The sequence below is a fragment of the Grus americana genome, chromosome 1 (genome assembly GCF_028858705.1).
Source record: "Grus americana isolate bGruAme1 chromosome 1, bGruAme1.mat, whole genome shotgun sequence".
Classification (NCBI taxonomy): Eukaryota; Metazoa; Chordata; class Aves; order Gruiformes; family Gruidae; genus Grus; species Grus americana.
Genome location: NC_072852.1, coordinates 89,779,372 through 89,805,396, shown reverse-complemented (window position 1 = coordinate 89,805,396; position 26,025 = coordinate 89,779,372). Strand labels below are relative to the sequence as shown.

The 26,025-nt window shown below is 44.6% G+C and overlaps 1 protein-coding gene across 4 annotated transcripts in view; it reads right to left on the bottom strand.

Moving 5' to 3' along the window:
* CD58 (CD58 molecule) overlaps nt 1-24,135 on the bottom strand; it is a 37,632-nt gene extending 13,497 nt beyond the window's left edge. For 2 of the 4 annotated variants that reach the window (XM_054834204.1, XM_054834219.1), the window contains exons 1-8: nt 23,997-24,135; nt 11,357-11,656; nt 10,468-10,719; nt 9,167-9,265; nt 6,816-6,875; nt 6,558-6,608; nt 3,041-3,088; nt 1,324-1,395 (exon numbers count right to left, since the gene is read on the bottom strand). In XM_054834204.1, coding sequence (XP_054690179.1) covers nt 1,324-1,395; nt 3,041-3,088; nt 6,558-6,608; nt 6,816-6,875; nt 9,167-9,265; nt 10,468-10,719; nt 11,357-11,656; nt 23,997-24,048 — 934 coding nt within the window. In that variant the 5' untranslated portion in view covers nt 24,049-24,135. The remainder of the gene's footprint in view (nt 1-1,323; nt 1,396-3,040; nt 3,089-6,557; nt 6,609-6,815; nt 6,876-9,166; nt 9,266-10,467; nt 10,720-11,356; nt 11,657-23,996) is intronic. The other 2 variants (XM_054834211.1, XM_054834228.1) reach the window with 1 other exon arrangement.
* Between the last annotated feature and the right edge of the window lie 1,890 nt (nt 24,136-26,025).

Below are 26,025 nucleotides of genomic sequence, written 5' to 3'. Positions count from 1 at the left end.
AGTAAAAAAGTGTTTCCTGCTGTTCAGACAGATCCTCTTATGTTTCAGATGGTGTCCACTGTCTCTTGTCCTGTCACTGGGCACCCACTGAGAAGAGCCTGGCTCTCTTTTCTTCATTTGCTCCCATCAGATATTTATAGACATTGATAAGAACCCCCTAAGCCTTCTCTTCTTCAGACTGAACAATGCCAGTTCTCTCAGCCTTTCCTCATATGAGAAATGATATCACAGAATCACGTGATGGTTGAGGATGGAAGGGAACCTTAGAATTCATCTTGTCCTATGCCTCTGCTCAAGCAGGCTGCCCAGGATCACATCCAGTCCCTTAATCATCTTTGTGGCCCTTTGCTGGATTCTCTCCAGTAGCTGCATATCTCCCTTGTACTGGGGAGCCCAGAACAGGACTCCAGCTGTGGCCTCACCAGTGCTGAGTAGAGGAGAAGGATCACCTCCTTGAACTGCTGGCAACATTCCTTCTAAGGCAGCCCAGGATACCATTAGCCTTCTTTGCTGCAAGGGCACATTGTTGGCTCATGCTCATCTTGCTGTTCTCCAGGACCCCCAGATCCTTTACTGCAAAGCTGCTTTTCTGGCTGGTTGGCCCCCAGCATATACTGGCGCAGGTAGTTATTCCTCCCCAGGTGCAGGATTTTGCATTTCCTTTTGTTGAACTGCATGAGGTTCCCACCAGCCTATTTCTCCAGCCTGTCAAGGTCATTCTGGATGGCAGCACATCCCTTTGGTGTGTCAGACACTCCTCCCAGCTTTGTATCACCAGCAAACTTGCTGCCCCATCATTCAGATCATTAATGAAGATGTTGAAGAGGATGGGACCCAGTATTGACCCCTGGGGTACACCACTAGATACTGACCTCCAACTAGAATTCATACCAGTGATCACAGCCCTCTGATCTCCCAATAGGCATTGCTAACCAGGAGCCAGTACTTCAGCAGGTACTGCTACTTGACCAGTATTCTAACCTCACTCTGACTGGGATTATTTTTTTTATTTATTTTTTTAAATCCCAACAGTCTCCAAAACACATGTCCTTCAAGTCTGTATGCTCTGCTGCAGTTATTTCCAAGGGTGGTAAAAACACAAGACTTGCTCTGCCCTTAACTACAACCTGAAAGCTAGTTACCTCTGCTCCTGAAACTCCTGCACAGAAGACAGGTATTCAGCATTCACGGCACAATCCCCCGATACCTCCATTGAGAAGCATTACAGAAAAGTCGCTCTGAGCCTTCAAGAACTCCAAGGGATCCTGGCCAGTTTGCCCACTGAGTCATCAGCACAGACTGCTCCATAGAACAGGCACTTACCTTCCTGATTTACATCATTGTCCACCATCTGCTTGTCTTTCAGGGGATTGTCCTCCTTGTTCAATTCTTTGTCTGAAAAGAGATCAGAGAAGAGCTACAGTCCCTCAGGAGCATACTCCATTGCTTCTTCCCCACACCAGCATAGGTCATTGCCCTGTGCTGTCCAGAGCTCGGCAGCACACCTTCTCCTCTGCAATTGCCACGTGCTGCTGTGCTACCAGCAGAAGCCCTATTTAGAATTGCTTTGTACACGCATTTCAGAGAACATCACAGCCTTGCCTACTGTTTCCCCTCTATACAGCAGCGATTGCATGCTACCTAGGTGCTGCAGGGTGTACTGCACAAAGGTGCACTGACTCCCCTTCATGGTATAAAGTATTTTATTTTGTTCCTCTAGTGTCCAATCAGATAACCTTTATCTATGAACTGAATTCTCTTTTGCCCAAACCGTACGTTTTCTTCCCTTTCTTCCACAAGACAGGCATAAAATAAACCTCCTTCTCCTATATCCATGTCTACGTATGTGGAGATAGTTACCTAAGTGATAAGACCATGAAAGATCCAGTCCAATCCCACAGTGCAGCACACCTTGACCATCAGCTACACACCCCCTATTTCTTCAGATGAGGAAAGCTGTTCTACGCCCATTACAATTCATGCAGGAAGAATAAGCAGCAAAACCCAGCCGCTTCTGGGTTTACTTTTCTTTATTGACATCATTAGTGATTTTTCCCTTAATCAGAAAAAAACCTGCCTTCTCCAACCCCCTTATCAGCCAGCTGTGGAAAATGGTGGAAGAGTTAGCGAGAGAATGAATCATCAGTGCAACAGCCTGGGCAGGGGGAAACAAAAACAAAACCACTTTTTTTGCTGACTTGAACTATAATTTTCATATTTCACTATCCCTATGGAATAAAAACAACTTCTAGAAGAAAATACAGGTCACAATTTCCTTGAAATTTACTGGCTGTAGTAAGAAAACAAAAAACTGGGGCTTTGCTTAGCTGCCTGATGAATGCAGTCAAAATACTTTCCTGGAACATAAAGCAAGTAGAAGATACCACATCCAGAAATGGCACTTCCCTAAGGAAAGAAGCCTGCTGTATCTCTCAAATTAGCATTTTGCAAGCTTGTAAGCATCCCATCTCTAAATTGGTGTGTTGAGGCTCAGATCTATTTGCCATCAATACAAAGAAAGCTTTGAAGCCACAGCATTTCATTATCTTAGGTCCTGCTTGAGTTTCTTTCCAGCTGAAAGTAAAGATCAGCTACCCATGATGACATACTTTAAAAATATCCTTGTGCTCTTTTGCATGCAAATAAAAGGTAACAGAAGACAAAAGGGTGATTTGCTTATTTACTATAAAAAGGGGTTTCCTCATACATGCTTAGTTCTTTCCACAGATGGTCAAGTGATTTGTAAACACAGCATGCAGCATCATTCTCATCATATCAAAAGGGAAGCTGAAGCCCCAAGAAGGTATTTGCTCAGTGCTGTTTAACAAACACAAGGATCCAGGTCTTTTTTACTTCTCATCTAGTGATCTGTCCATCAACATTTACTGTTCCTAAGGCAACAGGTCTTTCTAGGCCAAGAGGGGAATAGTAATCTCTACATTGAGACCATGCTAATATGTTCTGGACTGCGAAAGGCCATGTGCAAAATTAATTCCTCCCTTCATGTTCTCCCGTTTTAGGGCACCATCTCGCTTATTACCTGCTTCAGGCTTTTCATTCTCACCTTCAACAGCTTGTGAAGAGATAGCTGCAAGCAAACAGAAATCTTTTTTAGAAACGTGGATGCAGGTAGCACAATAGTCTGCAAAACATGCAATGCAGCCTGAAAAGTACAGTTTCATTACAACACTTTTAGCAGATACTCTTGAGAGCCAGTATGTTATGCTACTTTATTGAAGGACTGACAATTCATTTCAACTCCAACTTCCCTCCAGCAACTACTTAAGGTCCCAGACCATAACCACCATTTATCTACAGTTATGCCTACAGCTTTACAAAATCTTTCTGAAGTGAGTTTATTTAAGGTGATAAAACTACACAGATTTGCCATAAGAAGCCAGAGACAGCGGAGAGGAGAATCTACATCTCCTTTCTCTACCTCATCTATGTGTTGCACTGTGACTTTAAACCATTTCTCTTTGCAGACCTTCAAGAAACATTGGGCCATTCTGAAGTAACGCAAGTGTAGTAGCAGAAGGAGGGGTTTTGTTGTTTGGGTTTTTTTTTTCCCCATCCTTTTCCTTTTTTCACTTTCAAATCCACCAGTAGTCTCTAGACTTCAGTGATCTCTGAACCACAGGCTAGCAGCACAGCTTTTGGGAGGAAGAAAAACCCGAACCAACGCAAGAACAAAAAAATTCCCAAACCTTGCTTTCATAGCACTGCCTCCCTACCTGTGGCATCTTTTCCAAGCCCATCACCAAGGACCTCGTCATGTTTTTTTAACATTCAAACCCATAAAAAAGCACTAAGAAACTTCAGAAATTAAACAACAACTTAAGAAATTAAATCAAACATACAGAAAACCTCTGCAAAAGGCAATACAGTAGTTTGGAATTCAAGAAACATTCTGCTCCGGCAGCTCGTGTAAGACACCAGAACGAGTATCCCACATGAAGCCACCATTAGTTCAACACCACAACACTTCAACAGGGCACTGAGCTCATATCTGATGGCAGGAGATTTGACCATTCCTCACTGAAACAGTATTTGTTCTGGTGACCTCCACAACAAAGGATTTTTTAAGAGTCTTCCCCTGCTCTCCCTAATCTGCTTGACTGCCTTGGGGCTGATTTAGTTTGGTTTGCAAGAACAGACCACAGTAGTCCTGGTGACAAGACACACACATGTTAAAGCTAGAACAAGTTAGCCTCATTCACCCTTGTGAAAGGGGCACAGACTAAAGGACTTGTCTCCTTCCTTAACTGCTCACCATACAGAGTGATTCCCACATGAATCCACAAGCCAGAGAATGGAGCAATCTTGCTGCAAATTAAAGAAGTAAAAAAAAAGAAGGAAAAAAAAAGAAAAAAGCAGTATTAGAATGGACAGCAGAAGCACAAGTGGAGATCTGGACAGGAAGACAGGAATGCAGACAAGCCTGAGAATCTGTACAGTCTGCAGAAGGGCATCATGTAAAGAAATCATGGGTGGCCAGTAGACTGATAATGAATGGAAAGACGTGAGAAGTTCCTCCACTGACTGTCTCGTCGTAACTGTCAAGATAAGGGAAGGAGAAAACATGCCTGCAAAATGGAGTAAAAGCGAATCAAAAGTTGCTGCAAACAGACTTTTCTTCCTGAAACTGAAAGGTGTTAGAGAAAGAAAAGGAGACAATTGCAACTTGTCCCACAGGATATAAGCATGTACCGGAGTCATGCACGAAAAGCAAGGACCAGAGTTCTGCACACCGGACTAGCAACATGCCTGTCTTCACCAGTCCTTGGATGGATTTTCAAGGTATGACCACAGTAAACTAACAGCAAATGCTAGATGGTTGCATCCAGAGAGTAGTGGTGAACGGCTCAATGTCCGGATGGAAGTCAGTGACAAGTGGTGTTCCTCAGGGGTCTGTATTGGGACCAGAACTGTTTCATATCTTCATCAATGACATAGTGGGATCAAATGCAGCCTCAGCAAATTTGCAGATGACACCAAGCTGTGTGGTGCGGTTGACATGCCTGAGGGACTGGGTGCCATTAAGAGGGACCTGGACAAGTTCAAGAAGCGGGCCCATGTGAACATCATGAGGTTCAACAAGGCCAAGTGCGAGGTCCGGCACATGGGTCAGGGCAGACCCCAGTATCAATACAGGCTGAGGGATGAAGGGATCGAGAGCAGCCCTGCGGAGAAGGACTTAGGGGTGCTGGTGGATGAAAAACTGGACATGACCCTGCAATGTGCATTCGCAGCCCAGAAAACCAACTCTATCCTGGGCTGCATCAAAAGAAGCGTGACCAGCAGATCAAGGGAAGTGATTCTGCCCCTCTACTCCATTCTGGTGAGACCCCACTTGGAGTACCACGTCCACCTCTGGGGTCCCCAGTACAAGACAGACATGGACTTGCTGGAGTGGGTCCAGAGGAGGCCCACAAAAACAATGAGAGGGCTGAAACACCTCTCCTATGAGGAAAGGCTGAGAGAGTTGGAGTTGTTCAGCCTGGAGAAGAAAAGGCTCCAGGGAGACCTTCTTCTGGCCTTTCAATAAAGGGGGTTATAAGATAGATGGGGGTAGACTTTTTAGTAGGGCCTGTAGCAATAGGACAAGGGGTAATAGTTTTAAACTAAAAGAAGGTAGATTCAGACTAGACAGAAGGAAGAACTTTTTTTTACAGTGACGGTGGTCAAACACTGGAACAAGTTGCCCAGAGAGGTCGTAATGCCCTAGAAACATTCAAGGTCAGGTTGGACAGGGCTCTGAGCGATGCGACCTAGTTGAAGATGGCTCTGCTCATTGCAGGAGGATTAGACTAGATGACCTATAAAGGCCCTTTCCAACCCAAACTATTCTATGATTCAAACTCTTGCCAGTCTGACGTCGTATTACCTTCAGCAGTCATCATTAAATCTACTGCTACATGCACAGCATCAATCCCCACCCACTGGAACCACCAGCTTTCCAAGTCAAAGTCAGTACAGGCTAGCTGCCCTATTTCCAAGATAGGCCAGCAAGAAATTTCCATGGGGGAGAGTGGGAACAAGCAATGTATTATATTCATGCCCAGCCCTAAGCGCTTGATATGAATACTGAGTTTAGAAAAATAATCAACCAAATTCCTTGAAAGAAATTTATTTAAATGGGACAGGCAGGTAAGATTAAAAGAGATGGGAGAAATGTTAACCTCATTTCAGTACATAAACCAGCCTTAACCAAACAGGTAAAGTGTAAGTGCTCCAACAGACAGATTGCCGTATAGTATGTGCTTTTCCAGCCCTCATCCTGAGGCCAGCCCCCATTCTCCATTGTCACAAGCAGAATTCACCTCCAAAGAGAGCTGCTAACCATGCAAATCTCAGGTCATTCACTGTCAATAATTCTGCCAGCCCCACTAATATATCCACTAAGTGCAAGTCCCTATGATTATCCTCAACTGAGACTTTGAAGCCACATGTGCACACACTGAAAATCAACTCAAAAGCTTACACATTGCAAAAAAAAGGAAAGAACAGATCAGCAAGTGTTTAAAAACATCTATATTCCAATACAGGTTTCTTACCTCTGTCTGAGTTAAGCTGTTCTTGGCTGTCCGGAGAGCAAAGTTGTTCTCCTATAACAAAATTATTTATTTCAGAAAATACATATTAATGACCTGGACAAAATAACTACACTCTGCAAAACAACCAAAGCCAGAAACAAAACTTATTCCTTTACCCCTCCAATGAAAGACTATACTGCCACAGAGAAAAAATTTACAAGCCTAGACCAAATTAAAGCAATAGTCTGATTTCCACACATTTGTGACACTTTCTCTTACCTGAGCCATGCACTGGACTGTTCTTCTGAGCAGCTTTTCCTGTTCCAAGTTTACCTCTAGCTGCACCGAAACAAACAGAATATCTGGAGAAATTACTCAGAAATAAAGTTTTGTGCCTTTGGAAACTAACTGACAGCCTCTATCCATTCCCCACCCCCCCAACTCATAAAAAAAATTCACTGAGGACATGCAACTGTATACTTGACTTGGGGAAAGAGGAAAGAGTGAAATATCATTTTGGGCCAAAGACAATCAGTGAGAGATCAACAAAATGGGCTTCCTGAAACAAGTTGGACACATCTAACCAAATCTAAAGCAAAACTTAGCAGTTCATAACCCTGAGTCTTGTACTTAAATCAGCAAATCACATCTTCCATCTGATTATACATATGCAGTATTTATCCTACTGAGGTATAACAAGTTTATTTTCTAGCATGGTCAAACCTTCGCTGTTTCAAGGGAAGTAGCTGAATTGTTTCGAGTCTAACTGATGGCCAGTTATAAGTGACGTTCTTCGTGTGTTGATATCAAGTATAGTGTTGTTCAACATCACCAGCATGGACAAGGGCACAGAAGGCACCCTCAGTTTACAGAGGATGTCAAACTGGGGAGAGTAAGGGATATGCTGGAGGGCAGGGCTAACATTCGGAGAGACTTTAACAACCTGGAGGAATGTACTGGCAGAAAAGATGTGATGTTCAAAGACAAACAAAGCCCTGCACTTCTTGAAATCACCCCATAGAGTAGTACAGGCGTAGCTCCGCCTGGCTAGAAAACAGCTCTGCAAAAAAGGACCTGGAAGCCTTGGTGGACAATGAGTTGAACCTTAGTCAGAAATGTGCCCTTGCAGCAGAAGCCTACCAGATACTAGGCTGAGTTAGCAAAAGTGTACTCAGTACACTGACAGAAATAATTCTTCCCCTCTATTCAGCATTTGTGACACCACATATGGAGTAGTGTGTCTAGTTTGGCACTCCTAATTCATGAAAAAACACTGACATTCTGAAGCTAGCCCAGCAAATGTCCAAGATGTTTAGGGGCAGGAGCTGTGCAAGGAGATGCTGAGAAAATTGGGTTTGTTCAGCTTGAAGAAAAAGATGGCTAAGGGGATGGCTAGTTGCAGTCTACAACTAATTTACATAGAAAACAACAGAAACTCCTCTCAGAAGTACAGAACAAAAAGACAGGAGGCAATAGCTGCCTGTTGCAAACAGAAATAAAGAAAATATCCTTCCCCACAAGGGTGATTCAGCACTGGAACACATGTTGAATGAGGCTGGGGAGTTTCTGTCCTTGGAAATATTCTGTTTGACTGGGCAAGACCCTAAGCAACCTGATCTAGGTTTTGAAGTTGGTCCTGCTTTGAGCAGCAAGTTGGATAAAATCTCCAGAGATTCTCTCCCACTGATTGATTTTATGACTCCATGCCAACAGAAACTAAATGGGGAACGATCAGGAAGGCACAAGGTCCACGTGCAATATATATCTATGTATGCTCTGATTACAGCCTCCCTCTAGAACACCATCAATCAGTCCTTCCCAGACAGGAGATGCATCCCATGCTCTTCACTCTGCAGCAACCCCCAAGTGGTGGCCTCACCGGGAAGCCAATAGGAATTTTCCATGCAGACCACGCTTAGGATGAGGCAATGTACTCCTGTCTGGGACTCTCTCAAACACAAAGAGAAGAGATGGTGTGCATCTTTTTCAAGCCAGAATACGATTTGACATATTAACCTAACAAGGGGGCAGCAAGAGATACATAGTGGTAGCCTACAATTACCATTTCTGAATAAGCTGTCAGATTTACAAAAGAGATACTTGAATTCAGAGTAGGGATGGATCAAGAAACAAATCTAGAACTTCAAGATGATGGCAATACAGGCTGACAGGAGGCACAGAAGTCCCTATGTATCAGTTCAGCACACTGAGTTGGCAGATTAGACTCAGCATAAGGTATTCATAGGCCCTGATAAGAGCCTGTCCCAACAATAAATCTGATCTTGAGGGCAGCTTCATGATATTCTCAAAAAAAGGCAGTGCAAGCACACTCAGCTAGGAATGGGAGGGGACATAGATACCTGGTGAGTAAAAAGACACAGTGAAACATCCAGTCTAAAGGAGAAATATATAAACTAGAGTGTTTCACAGTACACAGAGCCCACTGTCCAAGAGCAAGAAAGTTCAATATATTATTTCCTTCAAATCTATTGCTTTTGCTTAAGTTGTCCTTGTTTCTACTACGGATTTACAATACATCCCATCGTCAGAAACTTTCATACATTCTACAGAAACTTAGAACAGCATAATCTTGAAGTATGTTACGTTCAATTAGGAAATGCTATACATACCTCTCATGTAAAGCAATGCTAGTATTCCTACAACTCCTACAATTAAGAGAACAAAAGCCATAGCAAGACCATCACGACTTCTTTTGTGATAGCCAACTCCTTTAAAAAAATAAAATAAATAAATATTAGTTAGTTAAAAGGCAACTGTGTGATACACTACTTCAGTAGAAATACAACTCTGAGTATGTTTTATAACTATTTGTTTTTTAAAAAGTAACCTCAAAAAAACATAATGCACCAGAGTCAGTAATTAGCAAAACCTTAAGCCAGTTTCAGGAAAGTTATGTGGTAAGTACCTTAGTTCACTGAAGGCACATCATCACTTGAAAGGCGATGGCTATTTCATTTTTTTTGGCCTATGAAAGGCCAAGCCAGATCTCAGCCAAATGAAATTTCAGCAAATATCTTGTATTGGGTTTGCATGGCAAGGCTTTGGCAGTGGGGTGGCTGCAGGGGTGGCTTCTGTGAGATGATGTCAGAAGCTGCCCCCATACTGGACAGAACTAGTGCCAGCCAGCTCCAAGAGGGACCCGCCACTGGCCAAAGCTGAGCCCATCAGCCACGGTGGTAGCACCTCTGGGATAACAGAGTTAATAAAAACTCCTGTGCAACAGCAGCTGAGAGAAAGGAGTGAGAATACGTGAGAGGAATAACTCTGCTGACACCAAGGCCAGTGAAGGAGGGGGAGGAGGTGCTCCAGGCACCGGAGCAGAGAATCCCCTGCAGCCCCTGGAGAAGACCATGGTGAGGCAGGCTGTCCCCCTGCAGCCCATGGAGGTCCATGGTCGAGCAGAGATTCCACCTGCAGCCCGTGGAGGACCCCACGCTGGAGCAGGTGGAGACACCCAAAGGAGGCTGTGACCCCATGGGAAGCCCATGCTACTGGCAGGACCTGTGGCCCCATGGAGAAAGGAGCCCACACAGGAGCAGGTTTTCTGGCAGGACTTGTGACCCCGTGAGGGACCCATGCTGGAGCAGTCTGGTCCTGAAGGTCTGCACCTCGTGGGAGAGACCTACACTGGAGCAGTTCATGGAGGACTGTAAGCCCAGGAAGAACGGAGGGGTGGGAGGGAAAGTGTTTTTAAGATTTGTTCTTGTTTCTCATTACCCTACCCTGACTTTGATTGGCAGTAAATTAAATTCATTTTCCCAAGTCAAGTCTGTTTCGCCTGTGATGGTAATTGCTGAACAATCTCCCTGTCCTTATCTCAACCCACGAGCAGAAATCTTATTGTCAAAGTCCATGCTGCTTATCAACCTAGCCTTTCAGACTTGCATATACAACCTGACCCATTCATTACCTGTTTTATTTAGAAAGCATTGAGTCAAAGAGATTTCAGAGCTCTTTTCCGTTTGAGAGAATTTAATTGAACATGTAACTTTATTGGGAGTGTCACTGTTTTCAGGGATGGAAACTTCCTGGGACTGAGTATTATGTGGTTGGCCATCAAACTTCCAAGTGTAATACAGAGGCTTCTGGAAATCTGCTGCACATTTTAATACAACGTTATCACCACTGCTGTTGCAACTTATTTTAGGTTCTGAAGGGGGACCTAAAGGGAGAGAAAACATTCTGTATTAATTTGGTTATAAACTGCCTTGAATTTTAGCACAGGACAAGGGCTGGAGCAACAAAAGCAGCATGAGAGTGCATAGATAAAAGTGCGTGTGTAAGGTGCGGGGGTGTGTGCGCATGCATGTGTGTGAGCAAGAAATGTATTTCTAGAAGTGGCCCTGTTTGTGGTTCTTCAATGCCTAGTTTGAGATCCCTCATGGTTCATTGTCAATAGGACTAACATACACACTGGTCAAATATATTTCCCAAAGACTACTAGTGAAGCTCCGTAGATCTGCACAGGATGATGCCACAGATATTCAAGCACATATAATATGCCTTCAGGAGCATCTTTAGTAGATACATACTGTCTGAGGTAACCAAACTCTTTGAGCAAGCTGACTCAAGTTATCTACCTGAAAGTACACAGTGTGCCATCTACACATTCTAGAAGTCATTCCAAGGTGAGTAATGATTGGCAAACTAGATGACACCTTTGAAAATTTGTTTAAAGTGCATAAGTAACTTAACAATAGAGCCAAAAAACAGCCCCGACAAATAAACAATCCCCTTTCTAGCCTTCTTCAAGTGAATAAAGTGGTGCAAATTCTTTATGCAGTTCTTCCACTACTTACGTAACACAGCAAGTATGAAAGTTATTTCATAATTTGTTTTCACAGAATCCAAGTACTGTAACACGTATACGCCAGTATCACTGTCCTCCAAGTTAAATATAGTCAAGCTCCCATTCTCCACGTTAAGCAAGCCTCTGTTACGGAGAGAGGTAAAATATGTCGGTTTGGGTTGCCCTTCCCATTCAGCCACTTTATCCTTGTTTTTCGTCCAAATAATTTCCACTATTTTTTTGTCTATTTTTACTGGAAAAGTAAAATTTTCTCCCACGATGCCAAACACTTCCTCACAGTGGATGTATGCTACAGGAGGGGGAAAAAAAAAAAGAAAAAAGTTATTTTAACAATTGTTTTATAAACTATTGCTTGACTAATGCTGTATGCACTGATACATTCAAATTAAGGTTAGAAGCACATCAATGTTGGAAATTAAGGCATGTGTCAATTAAGAATTACCCAAACTCAGCCTGTCTGGACAATCATGTGACAGGCACTGCAAAAGAATCAAGTTTCCACACTCTGTTTCTTTCTTTTATTTATTTATTCATTCCTAAATGGCATCAAGTCATGAACCCACCACAATCCCTGTATCATCCTGTGCTTCCCTTGCTTCTCATGTCATCATATGAAAACTTACTACTGTTCATAAATCAATACTACAGCTTTATCACATCAAAACAAGTCACTTCCTTTCACTGTATATGAGTCCAGAAAACAAACTATAGCCCATCTTGCTCCACTTCCTGTCCCCTTTCCATATGAAAGCAGCCAGGAGGTCAGCCAGGCCAGTCATTAAGAAGATTGGGTTCCCTATTGGCAAAGAACAATGCTCATCAGCATACTAAGTGTCCTGCCCTTCTGCCTGGTGCCACACCACAGAAAGGAAGACTTTCTCAGACAAGAGACTGAAGGCAAGCAACGGGAAACACACTCCTACGTGTTTGGGTACAGAAATGCATACACAGGTCTTCTCCATGCATTACTTCTCCTGGACTATCCAATTTGTTTGCAATTTACTCATGAAAGTACTCTTCTCATGCCATTACAGTTTCTACTTCTTCTTGTCCACACTTATGCTGTAGCCTTTTCCAGGCATGGGAACTGGAAAAGTAAACAGGGTAGAGAAGACTCAGCTATCACTCCTGCATCTTTTCAACACAACCCACCCGACTTTCTTTGTCTTCTATCCTGTTCAGACAGTTTTAAACATCTCACTTGCTCCTGCTCCTCCAGTACAAGCATCTCTTTCCACTCATCTCAATTAACAATTTCCAAAAAAGATAAGAACCCAGGAGCTCCCACTTTTGTGTTTGGAGACCACAAGCAAGCAGGATGTCAGGCAAGATGAAAAACTGTTTTGATCTGGTGAAGCTTGGAGTCTTGATAGAGACTTTTGTCTCATAAAGTCAATTTATAGGAGTGGGTTTTCCTCAAGAAGTCACCTCACTGCCTAGAGACATAAAGCATTCCTAGTATGGAGAAAAACTCCCTGCTCTACCCACCATGAAATTCCACCTCTCAGTAATTTCGGCTCACAGACAGTCAAGCTTTGGTGGCTCAACATCACTGTGCATAAGCCAAGCCACAGTGGCTGTTGACAAGAGCAAGGTAATGCGACTGCATTCTGGGAGGAAAGCAGCCATTTGCTGGAGACTAAGAACATGAGCAAGGACAGACACAACTGCTCAGCCAACCACTAATAACTTCCTAAGCCTGGGTGTTGATGCATGTAAACTCTTCATGTCTTTGCTCTCTTTCAGTTAGTCATAAGAGCTAGGCTGGAGTTATGAGGGCGAGATCATTTCTTCCTCAAGCCGGGAAATGAGACTGGAGGAAAGCAGAGCTGAAAAGAAAACATTTTTTTCCCTCCACAGCTTCTGCTAGGCATGGGAGGAGCACTGCCCTCCTCAGCGCAGTTTCTTCTTGCTGCCTGGTGAAACAAAAGCTTGGCAGCAAGGAGCTGATGAAGAGTTCCTGCTCAAGGCACTCAGGGCTCCCAGGAGCAAGACAGGGAAAAGGTTATCTTTTCAGGATAACCGTCATCTCCTCCTGTCTAAAACCAAGGATCGGACACTTACTTTCCTGCTTCACTGCTCTAGTGAAAATGTGAAGAAATCTCCCACTCGCTGCTGCCAGCTTCCTTTTTTCAAGGACATTATACATCATACAGAAATGTTGCATAAGGTCTCCACCACGTACCTTTGGGCTTCTAAAAAAGCATGTGTCATCATATGTTTTCTTAATTGCCAATGAACCCTTCCCCCTTTTTTCTACTTCATTTTATGCAGAGACAGATTTCCCATTCCACAGCAGCTAACTTCTCTGCTGTGAGCAAAGAGGAAGAAGTAAGAGCCAAGCACTTTCTCATATGCTCTTTTTGGAAGGCTAGAAATAAGAATGATGTTTCTCTGCTTTCTCTGTCTCTCCTTACTGTAGCCTATTATTCCAAGATAAAGTTCATACAACAAAGTAGTGCTGCGCTAAGACCTCCAGTAGCCTCTATAGAAACCGTCAGACTACCTGTTCCTTTATCTCCTTTAACCCACTCCAAATTCCTTCTTATGGCATGTCTTTCTGTTCTATCCTTCCAAACAAATCACATAATGAAAGTGTTATGATAAAAAGCTAACACTGTGTGAGCAAAAACCTCTTCTGCAAACCTACCACCTCATCTCATCTACATCATCTTCTGTTCCCACTTCTCCAGCAGCCAGATACCTTTGCATATGCAGCCTTCTCGTTCTACCCAGGACTCAGCGCCAAGGTCAAGCGTTCTGCATACCATGCATCAGCAGAACCACAACAACAGCACAGGTGCATAGATTTGGCCTGCAGCAAACAGCAAGCCACAAATCTTAGCGTGGTTTGCAGTACATGAAAACATTTGATATTTTCTCATGTTTGAGAATGACTCAGCTAATGCACATAACCTGGAACTGCATGCTAACCAAACAATGTCTCTGAATGCAGAGCTTGGATTGCAGCCTATGCAAGACAAGGCACAGCCCTTCACTCACAGAGTAACAGGTCACCCATACAACCTAGTATGCTATACTCAAGTTTTAATATTCAACTGACTGACAAAAAGCTCAGCATGACCTAGCAGTGTGCACTTGCAGCCCAGAAAGCCAACCATGTCCTGGGCTGCATCAAAAGCAGTTTGACCAGCAGGTTGAGGGAGGGGATTCTGCCCCTCTGCTCTTGTGCGACCCCACCTGGAGAACTACGTCCAGCTCTGGGGGCCCCAGTACAGGAGAGACATGGAGCTGTTGGAGCGAGTCCAGAGGAGGCCACGAAGCTGATCAGAGGGCTGGAGCACCTCTCCTATGAGGACAGGCTGAGAGAGTTGGGGTTGTTCAGCCTGGAGAAGAGAAGGCTCCAGGGAGACCTTATAGCAGCCTTCCAGTACCTGAAGGGGCCTACAGGAAAGATGGTGAGGGACTGTTTACAAGGGTATGTAGTGATAGGACAAGGGGTAACGGGTTTAAGCTGAAGGAGGGTCGATTTAGATTAGATGTTAGGAAGAAATTCTTTACTGTGAGGGTGGTGAGACACTGGAACAGGTTGCCCACAGAAGTTGTGGATGCCCCATCCCTGGAAGTGTTCAAGGCCAGGTTGGATGGGGCTTTGGGCAACGTGGTCTAGTGGAGGGTGTCCCTGCCCATGGCAAGGGGGCTGGAACTAGATAGTCTTTGAGGTCCCTTCCAACTCAAACCATTCTATGATTCTATAACTGAATAATTCTGATTCTTTAAGCATTTAAGCAGGCTAAAGGTATCCACATGTTCTGTTCAGACTAAGTGGAATTTAATATTCCATTTATTAGCAATAAATGCTTCATTACCATATTTGTCTACCTGATTTGATTTTCTTCACTACTTTTCTTGGAGTTGATGTAAGGCTTATTTATTCCGGAGAACTTCCGTAAGCCAATTCCCTTTTTATTTTTAATGCTATCACTACCACCCTTTTTGGTCTCAAATACCTATTTGGAATGCATATATGTATATATTAGGTATATACAAGCAGCAGTTAGCCTCCCATATTACCACTAAGATGTTAACATTCCAGCTGCTGAAGCCGAGTGGAAAAGTCCTTACTGATTAGCTTATAGCAAGGAATTGTCCACTGTGGAATTGAGCTTTTTTAAATAGTGGGGTTTTGTTCTATTTTTCTAACTTCCCAACTACCCCTCCCTTTTTCTTTTTTAATTGTGAATTCCCCCAGCAGCTGTATAAGCAGCAGAGGGTTATGTTCCCTCCTAGCCCTCAGAACCACCAGTTGCAGAGAACCCTGAAATAAATGTTCAGTCCAAAAGGACTATCAGAATATTCACTCATAGTCTTCCTAATTCCCCCACAGGCCACAAACACAACCCACTTCCCAAACTCCAGTAAGAAAGCACTTAGACACATGGAATAAAAGCATGGGCAAAAGCTACAGCCAGGAAAGAGAGAACAGAGATGACAGTAAACTGTAGCAGCGTCCCGTGCTGTTGCAAGAGGAAGATCAGATTCACACAAAAATGACTGCAAATCTTACATGTAACGGCAAAAGCAGAGTTTTTCACTTGCATACTGCAGCAAGTTCACAGAGCTATGTGTTGCTACTCCTGGCCAATACAGGGCTGCCTGCATCTACAGAGCTCTATACACCAGCAAAGGCAGGACCTGAGGGTGGCACCCACCAACAAGCGTGGGTCTTTCCCCACCACAAAATCCACGCCTTCGGTTATATCCCTTGACACGGACCTAACAATAGGCAGCATTTAAAACTATGTCATTTTAAAAACTATGTAATTTTAAAACTATGCTGCTGACCAAAAGCGTGGGGATGACCTGCCCATTCCTCCCTCTCCTTTGTTTTTGTCTGCCTGTTTCCTCAATGAACTAGTCACACAGAGAGTACAATCCATTGACAGCTAACTTGACACACACTCCCACTCCCCAAAAAAAAAAAAAATCTAAAAATAACAATAGAAGGATTGCAATCCCCAGATGCAACTTGCTGTGGGAACACCAGTGCTTGTGCATGGGATGAAGCGGAAATAAGTGAACTGGGGAAGAACGTAAGACCGCCCCTTTGGGCCAAGCACAGGCTTGGCTCGGAGCGCAGTGACACCAGAGCAGACTTCTTAAAATAACTACCAGGAAATTATGAGGACTGAGCTGCATCTTAAATCCAACCTTGCACATTTACCCACTTCACTGAGGGCACTTCTCTCTCTCCACTCTGGGTTCACAGCTCTAAACCTTCCTAGGACAGAGGTACAGCCTTCCAAAATGCTATCAGAGACAGACATGCTGCCTCCCTTTTCTGCAGTAACTCACTAGGCAAACCACATGTTCAAGACATTTTCCTGTGTTAAAAAACCAAAACGCACAGGCAACAGAAGACTAGCCTAAAAAAAACAACTTATCACTAGTGTCCCGACCAGATGCTCTTGGGCCCAGCTGCATTATAATTTCCTCATGCACACTAGCACAGCCTGAAGAGAAGGAAGAAAGAGCGCATTTCACTGCACAGCTCACGGAAACCTATGGTAGGGTTAGCAAAACCTCAGTATGTGACTCTCAGAAGGACTCGGTGGATCCCAGCAGATCTTAGGTACAAGCAAGATGCAGAAAAGCTTGGCCATGACAAGAACTAGACAATCCCATAGACTTCCAAGGAAAGAAGTTGAGGAAGAGGGAAAACAGAGGACCAAAACATCAACTCCACAGGAATAAAGGTGCCACCAGGGTCAGACACCAGCTGACTTTGACACTAGAATTGAGAGGAAGGTGCAAATCTCCAACAACTTTTTTAAGTTTAGTTCCAAAGATTTTTTTTTTAACAATAGCCAGAATCTTCAGTTCCTCTGCCCTGTTCCCACTGACATCTCCCTCCCATTTGCTGAGCCTCACAGTGCTTTCTAGCTCCCTCCACCCTGCTTCCTGCCCAAGCCTCTTCTACTCCCCTTGTCCACTGATTACTTGACCAGTCTTATTCTTCCTACTACTTGCCGTGGTCACTGCTACCATGCACTTGTGTACTAGGTCTGCTTGGGATGGAGTTAATTTTCTTCATAGCAACCTGTACGGTGCTGTGTTTTAGATCTGTGACCAAAACAGTGTTGATAACACACCAATGCTTTAGCTATTGCTGAACAGTGCTTGCACAGCATCAAGACCTTTCTTTCTTACTCTGTCCAGTCCTAGGAGTAGGCTGGGGGTGGGCAAGAGGTTGGGAGGGGACACAGCCATGACAGCTGACCCCAGCTGACTAAAGGGATATTCCATACCATGTCATGCTCAGCAATAAAAATTAGGGGGAAGAGTGTTTTTCCAAAGTAGCCATTGCTCAAAGAAGTCTGCTGGTGGGAAAGGGGCAAGTGATTGCTTTTGCATCACTTTGTTCCCCCCCATTGTTTTCCCCCCTTCATTTATTAAATTGTCTTTATCTCAACCCACAAGTTTCTCGTGCTTTTGTCTTCCTGATTCCAGACCCCATCCTGCTGAAGGGGAGTGAGCGAGAGACTGGATTGGGCTTCACAACTTGTTTCCAGATCTCTATCCACCTCTGACCCTCCTGTGAACCAGGAGGATCTGGTTCACAACAATGCACCTGAAATCCTGGTGTCTTTGCCTCTGAAATAAGGACAGAATCTGTCCAATCCAAAATTTTGCAGCTCAGGCCTGTTTCTTCAAAGATCTGAAACAGAAGCTCTGAGCCCAGTGCTGTGCACATCTCACCATGGATACTGATTGTGCAGCTCTAGCAAATTTTCTCAAGCTTTAAAACTTTTGATATAAAAGCAACTCTAAGGAGATGCCTCTAAATAAACTTGATGTTAGAAGTATCCACTGGGCTATGTTGTCAAGTTGGAAAGGATACTCCTCTCTCAATCTAAGCATGTGGGCCCTCATTTTTGTGGCACCTTCTCGATTTGGGCGTTTTCTTTTTGCCAAAGCATTGCTTGATGTTAGATCTAGATAAGTCTCTTCATTTCATACTAAACAAACATCAACAAAAATGTTCCATTTCTAGCAAGTCTGCCTGTTCATACACTAGGATAAAGGTATGTGTAGAGAGTCACCAGGGCTGCAGCAAGAGAAAAAGCTTCACGAAGTTACTGGTATTTTAGGTAGCGTAGCATCTCTACCTTTCAAGTACTGTGGTACAGTGGCTACCACATTGGTCACAACCTGCATTCACACCTCTCTTCTACTTGGTTTTGTTGCACTCCATTAACAGTGAGGAGAAATTTCTGATCTAATGGCCTAGATACACACAATATTATTAGCAAATTTCACTTGCTTGCAGCTCTCATCATCATCCTGGATTACGTAGAGAGTTTTCACTTCTGCTAAGCAAACCATATACAGTTTATCATGCTGCTTCTTACTACCTGTCTAGCACAAACCTGACTTCACCTCCATCATTCCTATCACTTGGATAGTAATGCAGCCTTACAACCCAAGGATTTTTTTAGCTTTGTATAGTTCTTCTACCTCCTGCGCCTCAGTCCCCAGAAATTACCTCTGGGCAGCGTTATGACTTTCAGTCACAGTTATCCTGATAATTGATTTAACCCATCTTACTCTAAAAGACTATGGAAGTGCAAGACATCCTCTAGGAGGCAAAGAAAGACTGATCCCTGCCTTACAAGACTCATTCTCACATGCTGCTCTAGAGCAGAGAAACGATGTATTCTGTGGAGGCCAAAGTCCACTAACAGAGCAGTATTCCAGGAAATTCACCATACAGCGGAGGGGTTACTGCAGAACCATAGCTTCCACACCTACTTTTGCTGTGAGAGGCATTATATGGGGCAGTGGTGGGAACAGAGCACATAAAGTCATACTTGTATGTTCTGTAGTTATAGCATGACATTCATGCTCTGCATATCCAACCTTAGGATAACCTAATCATTTAACTCCAGCTTCAGAAGGGTTTATATAGTAGACTATTACTGCCTGTACTTTGAGGTAACCTAGATTCAGCTAGATCTCCTGTCAAGAACATAACCAACGAGGTCCTCCTTCAGGTCACACATAGGAGCAGGCTGCAATGTGAGAACTTCGATTTTAAAAATCCTGTGTCCCCTGCCCTGGACAATAGATTAGCTCAAGGCAATTAAGGAAACACCTCAGCCCACTATCCCTCCCCTCCACCTCCTCCTGCCCTCCTTTTCGGCAGTCTCAGGGTCGTGCTCTATTGGCATGCTCCCTGGACTGAGCCAACACCATTCATTAACTTTATAGGGGGTTTTTTGACAAGTTTTATTGCCATTAATGCAATGAGATAACTCTGGTGAATGCTCAGGCCAACACATGGTAGCATGAGGTGAGGGAGGGAGAGGGAAAACTGGGAATCCTCATTTTGGCAACGGTGAACTATTAGAGAGGATCACTGTGTCCTGTAGGATACTGATTATTTTTGATCTCTGGGCTTTGCTTAGGGACGGATCTGACTTGCATTTAAGCCTACCCCGAACTACCAGAAAAAAAAAAACCCAGTTCAAATCCTCTGGCCACTTACTCCCAACATCCAGATACCATTCTATGCTGTACCAACACAGCCTTTATGTAGCTATATAATCAATAGGACTGTGAAATAATCTGTCTCAATAACTTTTTTCCTTCAACCAAGTTAATTTTCAGCCAGATCATCTTTGCAGTTCTAAAGAACAGCACAGATGACAGAGAGAGGAACTGTTCTTGTCCTGTGGCAACACCAGCTTAAATGTACTCCAAACTACAACCTCTGTCTCTTCCAAACCCTATATCACCCACATAGCCAAAGCCACACCACCCTGAACATGGTCAATATGGTCTCATGAGACTCCTCATAGGAGGACCATTAAAAAGAAAAGACAAATCCATATGCAAGATCAAAGGAGTCCGTGCACGTAAATCAGAGGTGATCCTGGCTTTCTAAGGACTAAGACTATTAATCACATTAAGCCAAGAAACTGTCAGTAACATTTTTCACTCTGTGTTCATCCTGTCATGTTAATTATCAATGACTTTTTTTTTTTTTTTTAAATCTAACAGCCACAGCTCTGGAGATAAAGATTTATCAAGAGTTTTTAAGCAGGGTGCAAAGTATTTATTTTTTTTCCTTTGTGAGAAATTCAGAACTTCCTCTGTTTATTCAGTAAGATTCAAGAGTAAGATAACAGGACAACAGATTCGGGTGTCAGCTTCACACAGCTGACAACTAGAAAAGATTTTTCCATTCCTACCATTTAAAAATTCTGTCACCAACCTACCAAACTAAACATATTCTACAAGCAACTTGAATTTGTCAGGAGTCCAGATTTCCACCCATTCATCTTCACATCTCCTGATGTAGCTCCCATGACATCTCTCATGGAGTGGAAAGATACAGGAAAAAACACTGAGTAATCCTGGTATTTTTATGATCAACAAAAACATAGGCAGAAGCACATATTTGCGTGTGTAGAGAAAGAATGGGAGGAAATGTTAAAACAAAACCAACACCAAACCTGTCAAACTGCCTAATGGGAAAGAAACAAAAAGGTACATTTAAGGTAAGTTGGGTTTCTGTGTTGGTCATTTTCAGAAGTCAGAAAGAAAACATGAGAGTTGCTAACAATATCTTTCTGTCACTCCATGCTCCGTATTGTATATGGTAACTTCTGCTCTTGGGTGACCCACGTTGCCTCCCCTAAACTCAATTTTTATAAAAGAAATTGAATTGGTAAATGAAGCATTAAGGTACCCAGCAAAATATGTGAGAGCTGGAAGTCTGCAATACTGCTTAAAAATGAGTTGATGCCCAGACCACTGAGAGTTCTCTGGCTTTCACTACAGACAGAGAATGCTTCTAGGTGCTCTAGTTCACTCATCCGGCTTCCCCCAAAAAGCAGAGGGGATGACGAAGGTTAAGTCCCAACTCTGCTAAAGTCTCTAGAAGTTTGGCTGCCACCTACAGTGCAGCAGAACATCCCCACCAGTGTGGCTGGCACTGCCATCCTCCTGCTGGTGTGGTAGCCAGTAATTTATTCACCTCATGGAGGGTGCAAAGATCTCTCTGTGGGTTCCTTCAACAAACCAAGCCACACATACTACATCGACTTTTTTTCCCGACCCACATACAATCTCCAGGATCCCAAAATTGAACAGTTTTGGCTTGCATTTCCAATGACTGAAGGAACATGGGGTTTGTAGATCTAAAATCAAAATCCTTCATAGCCTCAGTGTGACCTTTACACTTTAAGCATTGTATTTGCAAGTCTGAGGTTTTATCAGACAAAAACCTGGCCTGGCAGTGTGTTGCAAAAAGCAGCAATCGCCATACGGTGAGCAGGGATTCTGAAGGCAGCAAAACTACACTGCAGCTTCTGTGTGTCACAGGTTCCCACAGCAGAATGAAGAAGCACATCTTCAAGATGGATCATGCTATGTGTTTTTCTTCCACCCCACCCCATTTCCAGATGTTCAACAACATGAGGCTGGGATAGATGCAGTGCTCTGAATTTGGGTGGAGAAGCAGGGAGGCTGGGAAGGCAGGGATTCAGGAGGGGAAGGCTGATTGAGGATGAGGATCTACCAACAGCATCCTGGTGTTTACAACAGGTGTTTGTAAGGCTAGAAACTTGCATTTCAAGTCAAACCACTACTAATTTACTTTATGTACTTCAGCAAATCAGTCTGACTTATCAAGTCTTGATTTTCTCATATGGAGATGACAGGTTATTTTACCTTGATAAAATTAAGAACATCTACACACATAATATTAGCAATAGTGTAAGCATACAAACAAAAAGAGCGAAATCTTGCTGATGTAGTTTAGTGAACAACAGCAAAGAGCTTGTATTTGTATTCCTGATCTCCTACCCTCATCAACCACTGCAGAATCAAAAGTTTTACAGAGAGGAAAAGACAACAGAACCAGTTATTTTTTTCATTACAGGAGGGTATTATGATACTTGCAGCCACAATTACCTCTCCAGTTGCCTAACTACCATCAACTCTTCCTTTCAACTGTGTGTTGTTTGGAACCTGGAATCTCATTTCCTGGATAAGTCTACAGCACCTGGACTCAGATGCTTAGAGTAGCAGTGGCATGCCAACTTAAATAATATAAAGTAACAAAGTGCCTTCCCACGCACAAAACGTTACAAGAGGACACTCAATCACCTACTACTAGCACTTATTTAGATCTTTCTGCAAAAGCACCGTGGGTGAGATGAAGAAATGCCATCTAAGGCTGAGCACTGGCAGACTGACTCATGCAGGTATGCAGAATCCTAGCTTCTCCACTGGTTCCTCTGCACACACCTGGTCCCAAAGCTCTCTTACAGCCTTGGCTGCAGAAAAGGATCTCACAATTTTAATTAACTAAAACAAGCTGAAGACTTCTGGAATAGTATGGGAGGAAATTTCAGGGAGTTGTTCTGAACACTCAGTAGCAGAACCAGCTGCTTAAAGCCTTCAAGAAAAGCAAGAGGAGGCTGTTCTTTTTTAAAAAGGGGATGCAATAGGTCCTGTTTTAGGCACATCCAGGAAACTCCCAAAGCAACAAAAGAAGCCACTGAGAAATCCCTTAAACTAGAGGAATGATGAGAAAGTCTATATTCAGTGATCCATGCTGCTTGGCCCATCTAGCAATAGCAGCTACTTCTGATGACAATGAGAAAGTTTGTACATCTGCCTTCAGTTCCAAAAATGAGCGAGTCTTCTTTGTACTTCTCATGTTCATAGCCCTGTGCAAGGGCTGTGGACATGAGGGCTGTGCTCCTGAGGCACACAGGTGGAATTTGGATTAAGAAGGCCTTTGTTTACTACTTCACCAGAAGTTAATAGTAATAATTTACTTCTGCAAAAAAAGCCCCAACTATTAAAAAGACCACAAAACAAAACCATTGAGAACTTTGATGATTTTTTTTCTTGAGCAAGAAGTATCATAGAATAGAAATTAAACAGCATTTTCATATACAGGGACGACAAGAACATTGTTACAATAAAAGCTAGTTTCCTAAACTCCTTAACACCTCAAGAACCGGAGGCAAACGTGCTTTGGGAGTACAAGGCTCCCCTCATTTGGAAGTGCTTGTGCTGTAGCGCAGACTAACTCCATTTGAACAGAAAATTAACTGTAGCACAAATCACCCCCATTTCCCACTGTAACCCTCCCATTTACACCAGCTTGACACAATGAGGGCACAAGTGTTATCTGTGCCGAGAACGGGGTGGGGTGGAGGATATCCTAACATACTGATCATACTAAGAAATTCTAGCGTTAAATGCAGGGGAGGAGAGCAGCTAATTGGTTCTGCCTACTACCATTAAGAAAGGCATAAAATAAACGGCCAGGGACAGCACCGCGCACGGAGCCAGAGGCGCGGAATTCTGCGCGGAGGCCACGCCAGGCTCGCCACGGCCGGGGGCAGCTCCCCGGCCCGGAACGCACCCCAGCTACCAAACCCGAACCGCGACTGCGAAGCCGCCGCCCTCGCCCCAAGGAGACACAAACCCGCTGGGCCGCCTGGGGAGGAATGGTTAGGGACACCCTGCTCCCCACAGCGCTGCCGTTAACGCTCGCTGCCCGCCCTGCTCCCGCGCGCCGCACCCACCGGCCAGGGGAGCCGGGCGGCAGGGAAGGGTCCCCGCCGCCACCCTCTACGACTTACCCACAGAGGACACAAAGAACAAGAGCAGCCCCAGCCAACCCGACAGCCTCATAGCTGCTCTCCCGAGCAGCTCACCCGAGCCGTTCAATAATAGAAACCGAAAAAAACCGTCCTGCCCCCCTCAGGACGTGGGTACCGCCCCTGTGAGCTGCTCAGTAACCAAGTTCCTCCGGAAACTCCGGGCCTGCATGAGCAAAGGGGATTTCAGACACTGCGGCCGTCACCGGGGTGGCTTGGCGGGTTGCGGCTGCCGGCGGGGGGGGCCTGAGGCGCGAGGTGATGCTGCGAAGGGGGTTTCTGGTTCATGGGGCGCAGCTCCAGCTAGTGCTGGCAGCAGAAATTGTCGTGCTGCTCTTACAGTTGGGAAGTTTGAGTTCTGCTAATTGAAAAGCTGAAATTAAATCAATTTAATGTGGAATGGGAGCCTCACAGGTTAGGGGAAGAACAAATTTCAGCAGGTAACGTGCAGCTTGCCACTTCAGAAGATGATTGTCATCTGAACCTAGTACTCCCTGGAGCCTGATGTTTGACACCCGTACTCCCTCAAATACCTTCTCTTCTCTTTGGGGGACACCTGGCAATATCGCCATTTAAGGAGTGGGTTCGAGGCTAAGCCTGGCCACTCTCATCCTTTTCACCCAAGGCTGGGTTGCCCTCTGTGGGGGTGACGCTTATGCATGAGCTAAGGAAAAAAAAATAAAGTAAAATCCAGTTCTGACTTGTACGGGTTTCCTTCAACACCAGCTGCTCAGGAGCCCATTCACAAAGCTAAAACAAATTTACATTCCCTTTCATGGATGACTGGTCTCTTGACACCACAGAGTGTTTTTGAGTGTGGTGGGTTAACCCAGGCTAGATGCCAGGTGCCCACCGAAGCCGCTCTGTCACTCCCCTCCTCAGCTGGACAGGGGAGAGAAAAAATAACAAAAGGCTCATGGTCGAGATAAGGACAGGGAGAGATCATTCACCAATTACAGGCAACACAGTCTCAACTTGAGAAAATTAATTCATAACCAATCAAATCAGAGTACAGTAATGAGAAATAAACCCAAATCTTAAAACACCTTCCCCCCACCCCTCCCTTCTTCCGGGACTCTACTTCACTCCCAATTTCCTTACTTCCTCTCCCCAGCAGCACAGGGGGATGGGGAATGGGGGTTGCGGTCAGTTCATCTCACTTTGTCTCTGCTGCTCCTTCCTCCTCAGGGGGAGGACTCCTCACACTCTGCCCCTGCTCCAGCATGGGGTCCCTCCCACGGGAGACAGTCCTCCACCAACTTCTCCAACATCAGTCTTTCCCACAGGCTGCAGTTCTTCACAAACTGCTCCAGCGTGGGTCCCTTCCATGGGGTGCAGACCTTCAGGAACAGACTGCTCCAGCGTGGGTCCCCCACGGGGTCACAAGTCCTGCCAGCAAACCTGCTCCAGTGTGGGCTCCTCTCTCCACGGGTCCACAGGTCCTGCCAGGAGCCTGCTCCAGTGCAGGCTTCCTATGGGGTCACAGCCTCCTTCGGGTGCCTCCACCTGCTCCAGCGTGGGGTCCTCCACGGGCTGCAGGTGGAATCTCTACACCCCCTCATCCTTCCTCCATGGGCTGCAGGGGGACAGCCTGCTTCACCATGGTCTTCTCCAGGGGCTGCAGGGCAATCTCTGCTCTGGCACCTGTCCTTCTTCACTGATCTTGGGGTCTGCGGAGTTGTTCCTCTCACATCTTCTCACTTCTCTCTCTGGCTGCAAAAACTGCTCCTAGTTTTGGGTTTGGGGTTTTTTTTCCCCTTCTTAAATACATTATCCCAGAGGTGCTACCACTGTGGCTGATGGGCTCGGCCTTGGCCAGCAGCAGGTCTGTCTTGGAGCTGGCTGGGATTGGCTCTATCAGACACAGGGGAAGCTTCTAGCAGCTTCTCACAGAAGCCACCCCTGTGGCCCCCCCTGCTACTAAAACCTTGCCGCGCAAACCAAATACATTGAGGAAGAAAGGGAAAATACCACAACAGTTTGGGAAACATAAATACTCAGCAGCTATTGC